Here is an 11,665-nt window from a genome sequence, read left to right as displayed (position 1 = left end):
GCATACATAAAAGTCAAGAAGTTTATTAAACTTGCAAATTTTGGTATTTTAGAAGATTTTCGTGAGCTATACTACACAATCGCCACAAAGGCTGTTAAACTTTTATACATTGGTATTTTGGAAGATTTACGCGTGCTTTACAACGTAAAAGTCCCGAAGTTTGTTAAACTTGCAAAATTTGGTCCTTTGGAAGATTTTCCTGGTTATATTACATAAAAGTCACAAAGTTTGTTAAACTTGTAAATTTTAGTGTTTTAGAAGATTTTCGTGTGCTACTACCTAAAAGTCAAGAATATCGACAAACTTGCATATATTAGTCTTTTGGAAGATTTTCGTGTGCTATATACACTACGTAAAAGTCACGAAGTTTGATAATCTTTCAAAATTTGGTGTTTTGGAATATTTTCGTGTGCTACAATACATAAAAGTCTTGAAGTTTGTTAAACTTGCAAATTTTAATAATTGGAAAATTTATGTGGGTTATACTATAGAAACTTTCATACATTGGTATTTTGGAAGATTTTCGTGTACAATACTACATATAAGTCATGAAGTTTGTTAAACTTCCAAAATTTAATCTTTTGGAAGATTTTTGTGTGCTATATACTACGTAAAAGTCACGAAGTTCGTTAAACTTGCAAAAATTGGTCTTTTGGAATATTTTTGTGTGTTATACTCCATAAAAGTCACAAAGTTTGTTAAACTTGAAAAATTTAGTCTTTTGGAAGATTTTCGTTCGTTATACTGCATAAAAGTCACGAAGTTCGTTATACTTGCAAATTTTAATATGGAAGATTTTCTTGTGCTATACTACATAAACGTCACGAAGTTCGTTAAAATTGCATACATATGTATTTTGGAAGATTTTCGTATGCTATAAGTACATAAAATTCACAAAGTTTGTTATACTTGCAAAATTTGGTCTTTTGGAAGATTTTCGTGTGCTTTACTATATAAAAGTTACAAAGTTTTGTTAAACTTGATACATTGGTATTTTGGAAGATTTCCATGTACTATGCTACATAAAATTCATGAAGTTTATTAAACTTGCAAAGTTTTGTCTTTCGACGATTTTCGTGTGCTATATACTACGTAAAAGTCATGAAGTTTGTTAAACTTGCAAAATTTGTTCTTTTGGAATATTTTTGTGCGCTACACTCCATTTAAGTAACGAAGTTTGTTAAACTTGCAAAATTTGATCTTTTGGAATGCTTTCGTGTGCTACACTACATAATAGTCTCGAAATTTGTTAAACTTGTAAAATTTTGTCTTTTGAAAGATTTTCGTCTGCTTTGCCACATAAAAGTCAAGAAATTCGTATAATAGGCAAATTTTGGTATTTTTGAAGATTTTCGTGTGCTATACTACATTAAAGTCTCAAAGTTCGTTAAACTTGTATACATTGGTATTTTAGAAGATTTTCGTGTGCTATATATATATACTACGTAAAAGTCATGAAGTTTGTTAACCTTGCAAAATTTGGTCTTCTTTAAGATTTTCAATTGCGACACAACATAAAAGTCAAGAAGTTTGTTAAACTTGCAAATTTTGGTATTTTAGAAGATTTTCGTGGGCTATAATACATAATAGTCACGAAGTTCGTTAAACTTTTATACATTGGTATTTTGGAAGATTTTCGCGTGCTTTACTACGTAAAAGTCACGAAGTTTGTTAAACTTGCAAAATTTGGTCTTTTGGAAGATTTTCGTGTGCTATACTACATAAAAGTCACAAAGTTTGTTAAACTTACAAATTTTAGTATTTTAGAATATTTTCGCGTGCTACTACCTAAAAGTCGAGAATATCGATAAACTTGCTTATATTAGTCTTTTGGAAGATTTTCGTGTGCTATATACACTACGTAAAAGTCACAAAGTTTGATAATCTTGCAAAATTTGGTGTTTTGGAATATTTTCGTGTGCTACACTACATAAAAGTCTTGAAGTTTGTTTCACTTGCAAATTTTAATATTTTGGATAATTTTCGTGTGCTATACTACATAAACTTGCATAAATTGGTATTTTGGAAGATTTTCGTGTACAACTACATAAAAGTCATGAAGTTTGTTAAATTTGCAAAATTTAGTCTTTTGGAAGATTTTCGTGTGCTATATACTACGTAAAAGTTACGAAGTTTGTTAAACTTGAAAACTTTGGTCTTTTGGAATATTTTTGTGTGTTACACTACATGAAAGTCACAAAGTTTGTTAAACTTGCGAAATTTGGTCTTTTAAAAGATTTTCGTGTGCTATATACTTCATAAAAGTCATGAAGTTTGTTACACTTGTACACATTTGTATTTAGGAAGATTTTCGTGTGCTATACTACATAAAAGTTGTAACACCCCAATTCTACTCGCGGAATTTAAATAAAATCAGAGTATAGAAATTCACAAATGAAACAATTGAGGTACACATATTCATTCACGAAGACAAATCACCTTGTTGTATAAAGTGGATACATAGCATTCACAAAATACGAAATAACCGACAATATCAAATGATAGTCTTTAACATAAAACAACTTCCATAGAAGTGCAACGGAAACTCTACAATTAGTTCAAAGATTCATAGTATCATAATCCAACAATTAACACAATTAAAGTGGCAATCTCCAAAAGACAACTCAAGTATTTGCCAAAACATAATAAATCAAAAGAAAGGAATTCAACGCGATCGTCTCCCCGAGTGTTAGGTATCTGAGCGATAATGACTCAAGACCAACTCGGCTAACCTCCTCTCAATGTGAATCACCTGCACGTTACCAATATAAAGGCAACATTGAAACAAAGAAAGGGTGAGATATCAATTCATATAATTGAGCGTATGATAAATTATATATCAGAAATTAGACATATTCGGTTAATCGCATTCACAAGTATTGATATCATCATTCTATTCATTAACTCACAAATTCACATCTTCACATAATCATATCATTTAGCAAGTAACAAAAATACAATCATCATAAAGTCACAATATATATAAATCACATAAGACACATGGGACATGACTCGTGCATATGCATGTTGTACCAATTGGAGCTTAAGCCCCCGTCACCAATTGCCAATTTAGAGGCACAAGGCATAAGCCTTCCTCACTAATTTGTCAATCCAGGCCGTCACAACATATATGCAAATGTATGCGACTCAATGAACTGAACATCACACAACATCATCATCATCATTTACTTCACAAAGTATTGGTCATAAGGCACACGTTGATATCACAATTATTACCAATTATTAAAGGTAATAACACTTCACACATAATACAATAACTTCATATAACCACGGAACAATTCAGACAATTCATCAAATCAACAGTCGATACCATTAGCAAAAGAATCAATTCATAGCAACAAACAGTTTCAAGTAACGACAAATTTCAGCAGAACAACAATAATTTATAAATGACAGTTTTTTTTTAATTTTCTAGAACAGAACAAGCTAACACAGTAAAACAAGTTAACATAAAAACCTAAATTCTAAATCCCCAACATACAATTGTTCATAAGCCCCATTATAGGAAGAGAACCCCACCCCTTACCTTGTTTTGATTGAAGAAAACTCTACAACACTAGCACTTGGATTGAGATCTCTCTAAGCTTGCTCTACTCTTCAAGACCTAGCCTCCTCCAAATGCCTTCTATTTTTCTGGTTTTCTCTCATCTCCTCTTCCTCTTACTAACACTAAAAACCTAATTTTATCATAATATCGGGCTTAGTAACTAACACCCCCTTCACTAATCTCCACTTAGCCAAAATAGGCCCAATAAGCTCATTAACTAAAAAACAATTTAAAATACTATATCCAGAGATATCCTACTGGTAAAAACATATTATTCTCAACCAAAATATTAACCAAGTCACAATTACGGACTTAATTACTCGGAAAATTCCCAAAACGTTACATATTACCTCCTTAATATTATTAATACTAAAAATATTAAAATTTCCGACTAAATATCGATCCTCTATCTCGAACTAATACCAACTAAATCATCTCAAGACGCGCAAATTTTAATAAACGTCGGTAACGACTAAATTAAGCAAATAATCATATTTCCGGGCATTACAAAAGTCACGAAGTTTGTTAAACTTGCAAAATTTAGTCTTTGGGAAGATTTTCGTGCGCTATACTGCATAAAAGTCACGAAGTTCGTTATACTTGCAAATTTTAATAATATGTAAGATTTTCTTGTGCTATACTACATAAACGTCATGAAGTTCGCTAAACTTGCATACATTGGTATTTTTGAAGATTTTCGTGTGCTATAGTACATAAAATTCACGAAGTTTGTTATACTAGCAAAATTTGGTCTTTTGGAAGATTTTCGTGTGCTATACTACATAAAAGTCACGAAGTTTGTTAAACTTGAAAATTTTAATATTTTGGAAGATTTTTGTGTGTTATACTACATAAAAGTCACAAAGTTCATGAAACTGGATACATTGGTATTTTGGAAGATTTATGTGTACCATACTAGTTAAAATTCATGAAGTTTATTAAACTTGCAAAGTTTTGTCTTTGGAAGATTTTTGTGTGCTGTATATTACGTAAAAGTCATGAAAATTGTTATACTTGCAAAATTTGGTCTTTTGGAATATTTTCGTGCGCTACACTCCATAAAAGTAAGGAAGTTTCTTAAACTTGCAAAATTTGATCTTTTGGAATGTTTTCGTGTGCTACACTACATAAAAGTCACGAAATTTGTTAATCTTGCAAAATTTGGTCTTTTGAAAGATTTTCATCTGCTATGCCACATAAAAGTCAAGAAATTCGTATAATACACAAATTTTGGTATTTTGGAAGATTTTTGTGTGCTATACTACATTAAAGTCCCAAAGTTCGTTAAACTTGCATACATTGGTATTTTAGAAATTTTTTGCGTGCTATATATATATACTACGTAAAAGTCATGAAGTTTGTTAAATTTGCAAAATTTGGTCTTCTGGAAGATTTTCAATTGCTACACAACATAAAAGTCAAGAAGTTTGTTAAGCTTGCAAATTTTGGTATTTTAGAAGATTTTCATGGGCTATACTACATAATAGTCACGAAGTTCGTTAAACTCTTATACATTGGTATTTCGTGTGCTATACTACGTAAAAGTCACGGAGTTTGTTAAACTTGCAAAATTTGGTCTTTTGGAAGATTTTCGTGTGCTATATATACTACATAAAAGTCACAAAGTTTGTCAAACTTGCAAATTTTGGTATTTCAGAAGATTTCCTTGTGCTACTACCTAAAAGTCAGAAAGTTCAGTAAACTTGCAAACATTAGTCTTTTGGAAGATTTACGTGTGCTATACACTATGTAAAGTCACAAAGTTTGATAAACTTGCAAAATTTGGTCTTTTGGAATATTTCCGTGTGCTACACTACATAAAAGTCACGACGTTTTGCAAATTTAAATATTTTGGAAATCTTTTGTGTGCTTTTCTACATAAACTTGCATACATTGGTATTTTGGAAGATTTTCCTGTACAATACTACATAAAAGTCATGAAGTTTGTTAAACTTGCAAAGTATAGTGTTTTGGAATATTTTTGTGTGCTATACTGCATAAAAGTCACGAAGTTTGTTAAACTTGCGAAATTTGGACTTTTAGAAGATTTCCATGTGCTATACTTCATAAAAGTCACGAAGTTCATTAAACTTGAAATTTTTTGTATTTTGGAAGATTTTCGTTTGTTATACTACATAAAAGTCATGAAGTTTGTTAAACTTGTATACATTTGTATTTAGGAATATTTTTTTATGCTATACTACATAAAAGTCACGAAGTTCGTTATACTTGCAAAATTTAGTCTTTTGGAAGATTTTCGTGCGCTATAGTGCATAAAAGTCATGAAGTTTGTTAAACTTGCATACATTGGTATTTTGGAAGATTTTCGTGTGCTATAAGTACATATAATTATTGAAGTTTATTATACTTGCAAAATTTTGTCTTTTGGGAGATTTTCGTGTGCTATACTACATAAAAGTCACGAAGTTCGTTAAACTTGCAAATTTTAATATTTTTGTAGATTTTCATGTGCTATACTACATAAAAGTCACAAAGTTCATGAAACTTGATACATTGGTATTTTGTAAAATTTCCGTGTACTATACTACATAAAATTCATGAAGTTTATTAAACTTGCAAAGTTTTGTCTAATTTTCTCATATTGTGAATATATAGAGGGGTGGTTTAGGGTTGAAAACTTGGAAAAAATCCTTTGTTTTTATTTAAGAAAATATGATATGATTTTTGTACCAAAACCGTCTATTTTAAGTCCCATTCTATTTTATGCACCTTTTTTCACGTTATTATGCCCTTGGATGGTGATTTGGATCTGAATAAATGAATGAGGATGATTCATAGAATATTATTTCTTTAAATTATGATTTTATTTGGATTAAATTGATTTTAAATGAATAAAATAAAAAATAATTGAAATAAAACCATAAAATAAATAAAGATTGACTCATGGGCCTCTTGCAAGCTTGTAATTACGTGGGAAGTCCAAAAATGTAGGCCCATTACTCAAAAATTCAATAACTCTCATTTGAGGTTTCACGCCCTTTTCCAATTTTTCCCGACTTGCAACAATAATAACTCACTCAATTTTTATCACATGGATATGATCTTGTACTTTTTGGAAATCCCTAGATGTCCTATACAACCTACTTTGGAGCATGTTTTGCATTTGGATATTTTATCTTGATGATATGCCTCCTGACAAAAAATGGCGTTTTGTTGACTTCTAAAACCTATCTTTAAATTGAAGCATTTCTTAGTCTTGAGCCCAACATCAAAGTTGTAAAGAATTGGATTTTCTTGAGAATAGAGTTTGATTGGATAATTTATGATGAACCATGTGAGAGTTATGGCTGGTCAAAGTTCAGTTGACTTTTAGTTCAAAAAACCCTTATTTAGAAACTTCGACTTTTGATGATCTCTGAGCTTTTCTGGATGAATCATGACCAAACCTTGATCAAATAATGAATATACCTCCAATCCTTGATGTTGACCAAAGATCTTGGCTTTTGACTGTATTTTTACCATAGTTGACTTTTAGGTAAAACTAGTCGACTGTTGATCATTTGAGTAATTGACTGAGCAATATTGTGTTATAAGGCTTGAAAATTGACATGGAGATACTTTGAGACATGTGGGAATCTATGAAGTCCATTTGAGGTCCCAGCAATTCAATTTCTCTGAAAAGTATCAAAACCCTAATTAGAGACTTGTTGTTTATGAGAAAGATAGGTGTACCCAATTCTTGTGTAGTCTTGAGCAGTTGGAGCTTGAGGAGAAAACATGAATCAAAATACTTTGAAATATGGAGGGAAAATTTTGGGGTATGACAATGTGCTAATTGTGATATATGGAACTGATAAATGCTAATTGTTATGCATTGTTGTGTTGTGCAACATTTTGGTGGATAATTTGAATTGTGCAAATTATTGTGATATGCTTGGATAATTAAGGTTGTGTGATAATCTTAATTTCATATATTATGAGTCTTGTTGCACATGCATTCATGGGAAGATGATACTCCGGTTGGCTTTGATCCTTGTGTGGAAATAGAGGTGTGGCTTTGTTCCTTTGTGGATCGAAAGCGGTGGACTATATGTTCATATTTCGAGGGATTTGGTCTTGTCCGGATCGAAAACGTGACTCTGGTTCTTGAAAATGGAATCGAGAGCGGTGAGCTTGATGTTCACATGGTACCACATGCATGAGTCGCATTAATTGCATTTGGAGTCACATTGATTTTACTATGTGATATTTGGATTAATGTGTGCTTATGTGATAATTGCAGAATTGTGTTATGTGCAATATTTGTAGAACTCATTAAATTATGAAGTGTGATGAATTTGTTGGATTGTAGTGTACTATATTCATTGTATATATAATATGTATTCATTATAATGTGAATTCTCACCCTTCTGTTTGAATGATGTTCAATTCGACATCGCGCAGGTTCCGACGAGTTGCGTGCTTGTATGAGGATTTAACCGAGGAGCTTATCAGTTATTTCATTTTGATTTAGGTATTGAGTCCATGCTCTAATCATGTAGCACTGTGGGTACTTGAACTCATGTTTTGGAAGTTTGGATTATTGTTATCTTTATTGTATTCAAAATAGTTGTGATTTGTTGATAGTATACGATCATTTTACACGGTCAATGTATATCGTTTATTCAGTTCTATAAATTCATATAAAGTGTAAATGAATTGAGGATCTAGATTCTATGTGCGGTTCCTTATATTTGATTTTTTTTGATCTTGTTTAAAAGAGAAGATGATGTACCATTGAAAAATTAAGAATATTTTACTTGGATTGTGCCGTCATAATTCCATCATTTGACACTAGTACGGGTTGACTAAAGATTGTTTTATAAAAATTAAAATGAACAAGGTTATTATTATAAAATAAGAAGAAAGAAGATAAAAGACAAGAGAGAAAGATGAGAATAATTTGTTTATATTATTTGGATGTTGAGATTGGTTATATTTATAGAATATTATAAAAATAATATAATAAATATAATTTATTATAAATAAAAAATAAAATATTTGGATCCAACTATTGATGAGAATTAGAATTAAAATCTCGTATACTTGTGTGGAGCAATAAAACTCTATTGGGCCGGTTAACCCAGCAACCCACTATGCCATGCTGGTGTTGTGTGTTTATATATCACAATTGTTTTTAGGGTTTCTAATATTGGATAAGACGCGTTTTCTCAGAGATCGTTGTCTTCTTCACCTTGGCGTCTATTGATTTTGTATTTTCAGGTAGGAATCTGTTTTGTCTCGCGATTCATATGATATTCTTCATGTATTTGGGGATTAGGGTTTAAAACCTTTGAATTGAGGCTTGTTTTGGTGAAATTAATCCCTCAAATATTGTAATATATTAGATGGAATATTCAAATCTTCTCGGGGTTGGAGACAAATTGAGTTTGTTTTGATGAAATTTATCCTTCAAAAATATGTTCTGTGATGATTGTTTGACTCTATTTTGATAAAATTAAAGACACTAATTATATTTTGTTTTTTCTTATTAGCGGTGCTCTTCTCTGCCCTGTTGGAGTTTAAAGCAAAGTTTCCAGCAGCAACTAATCCTAATCTCATCTCCAAAGTTTCCAGCAGCAATCTCATCTCCAATGGGTAACTCAATTCTTTTCTCTTATTAAACCAATTATTTGTTTTTTTTTTTATTTTTTATTGTTAGTCCACTCACATTACATACATAATCTTTGCGAAATTCATTCTCCATTATTTTCTTTGCTGTGCTCTCACACTTTATTTCATCTAAACTATTAATAGATCTTGCTAACAAGGGCCATCCCGTAAGCCATAAGCAAACAGATCTTGCTAACAAGGGCCATTCCCTAAGCCATAAGCCCCGTTCCCACTGCCATAAGGTCTGCACTAAATTAACAGAACGTGCTAACAAGGGCCATTCCCAAAGCCATAAGCCTCGTTCCCACCGCCATAAGAGTAGGTCAGAAAGAAAATTTTCTAAAAAACACTACTCAGATAGCTCGGATAGCTCCGATAGCTCGGAAACGGAAACCTCTGATAGCTCAGATAGTTCGGATAATGGTTATAGCTCAGTAAGCTCACACAGCTCAGATAGTTCAGTTGATAAGAAACTTGAAGGATCAGTTGACAAACGCATTTTATCACTGTTAAAATTAGCTGATGTACTGGGATATCCTTACGAAGAGTATAGGCCAGCCCTTAATGGCATAACTGACCAGGCAAGTATTTCTTCACATCTCTCTACTTAGTTTATTTGCTTTGCCCTTGAAACAAGTTTCACAAATTTATTTGCTATGTGCTTATATCTATCTTTCTCTACTAACAGATGAGCCGGAACGATGTGTTACTTATAATGGGTTTTCAATATTTATCCGGCAGACAAGATCGATTTGATGCTGCAACTAGAATGGATGAAACAACAGATGAAAGAAGAGATGAGGAGAATCAGAGTTCCAAGAAAAAGAGAAAGAAGAACAGCCGTGGAACTGATGAAAGAAGAGGCAAGAAAAATGAGAGTTCCAAGAAAAAGAGAAAGAAGAACAGCCGTGGAACTGATGAAAGAAGAGGCAAGAAAAATGAGAGTTACAAGAAAAAGAGAAAGAAACACAGCCATGGAACTGATGAAAAAAGAGGCAAGAAAAATGAGAGTTACAAGAAAAAGAGAGAGAAGAACAGTCTTGGAGCTCTTGAAAGAAGAGGCCACAAAGAAGAATGGGATTGATTTCCATAAAACAAAGAAAGAAGAACAGCTATTAGTCTTGCTGCGTTTCTAAAGTACCCTACTATTAATTATAGGTTGGAGTTATGTATGTAAGTGGTTCATGTATGAGATGGCGAGAAAATCGCTCTATCCTTATTTCTAAATATTTGTTACTAGGGGGGTGTTTGGTGGGGGTTGACCCACGAATCCGCTAATTCAAATCAACCCATAAATTACTAGAAGTATCGGGTTTGAGTTTTGTAATCCGTTGACCCAATCCATATATATGAATGAGTCGGTTTTGATAATTTATTTTGTATGTTAGAAATGAGTATATGTATTTAATTATGTTACAATTTATTTTGTATGTTAGAAATGAGTATATGTATTTAATTATGTTACAATATTTTTAAATTGAAAAAAAATTATTACTATTTTATTTGAAACGCAACCCTCGAATGATAATGAAAATGTGGGATTGATAACGAACTTAATCCATTGGGTAATGGATTAGGTCATACTCCGTCCAATTCAAACCATGTACACCCCTATTTGTTGTTGAAAATACTTAACAAAATTTTATTGGTTTTTGTGATTATTTAGATTTTTATCTCACCTTAATTATTTGGAATCAATTATCTTATAGTAGATCAATTTTTTTTTTATTTTCACCAAAATTTATTATTTTTTCCTCTATAAATAAAGACTTGACTCATTAATTTTTTTATTTAACCTCCAATAAACTCTTCTTTGTAGCTCTAACCATATTTTTAGTGAAATAGATTCCAACAATAACCTTTTTAACACTCAAATTTTTACAAAAATATAAAATCAAGAAAATAAATAAATAAAATAATTAAATAACAAAAATTATTTAACTCCTAATTATTTTAATTTAGTTTAAAGCCAGTATTATTATTAATATATAATCACAAAAATATAAAAAAAAATTAAAAATACTATTTAACAATGGACCAGTTGAAAATGGAGAGCTTATACAAGTCCCAAGGTGAGGATATGACTTATTATTTTAATAAGATCTGAACTTGTAGGTTTTGTGAGTATTGAAATTCTGGACTCAGACTCGCGATGTCTTACAGGATGTCACGACATCATTATCTGAATGTTTTCAAACAAATGAACAAAGAGTAAACAGTAAACAACACAGGAAAATTGTTAACCCAGTTCGGTGCAAACACACCTACATCTGGGGGCTACCAAGCCAGGGAGGAAGTCCACTATAAGTAATATTAATTCAAGGTAATACAACTCAATATTACACCTTTCACTTAATATCTACCCAAAAGAAGCCAAACAACAGATGAAGATTTACACTTCAGAATCATTATCCTTACTCATCTCCACATCATTGAAGCTACTAGTCCGAGCATCCTCACCCTCCTCAGCCATCACTACCAACA

General features: G+C 31.5%; 1 protein-coding gene across 1 annotated transcript; it reads left to right on the top strand.

Moving 5' to 3' along the window:
* The first annotated feature begins 8,631 nt into the window (after positions 1–8,631).
* Positions 8,632–10,552, top strand: LOC131645779 (uncharacterized). The gene is made up of 4 exons (XM_058915990.1): positions 8,632–8,791; positions 9,064–9,166; positions 9,326–9,762; positions 9,870–10,552. Exons 2-4 carry the CDS (start codon positions 9,163–9,165, stop codon positions 10,263–10,265), a joined length of 837 nt encoding a protein of 278 aa, XP_058771973.1. The 5' UTR covers positions 8,632–8,791; positions 9,064–9,162; the 3' UTR covers positions 10,266–10,552.
* The last annotated feature ends 1,113 nt before the right edge of the window (positions 10,553–11,665 follow it).

This window comes from Vicia villosa, linkage group LG2 (genome assembly GCF_029867415.1).
Source record: "Vicia villosa cultivar HV-30 ecotype Madison, WI linkage group LG2, Vvil1.0, whole genome shotgun sequence".
NCBI lineage: Eukaryota > Viridiplantae > Streptophyta > Magnoliopsida > Fabales > Fabaceae > Vicia > Vicia villosa.
Note: the sequence above shows the minus strand (reverse complement) of the source record. Positions and strands in the feature narration are given on the sequence as shown.

Bases quoted from the DNA above. Each gene is read 5' to 3' on its own strand.
- LOC131645779 (XM_058915990.1), top strand. The intron at 9,763-9,869 runs GCAAGTATTTCT...CTCTACTAACAG, and splicing joins TTAATGGCATAACTGACCAG to ATGAGCCGGAACGATGTGTT.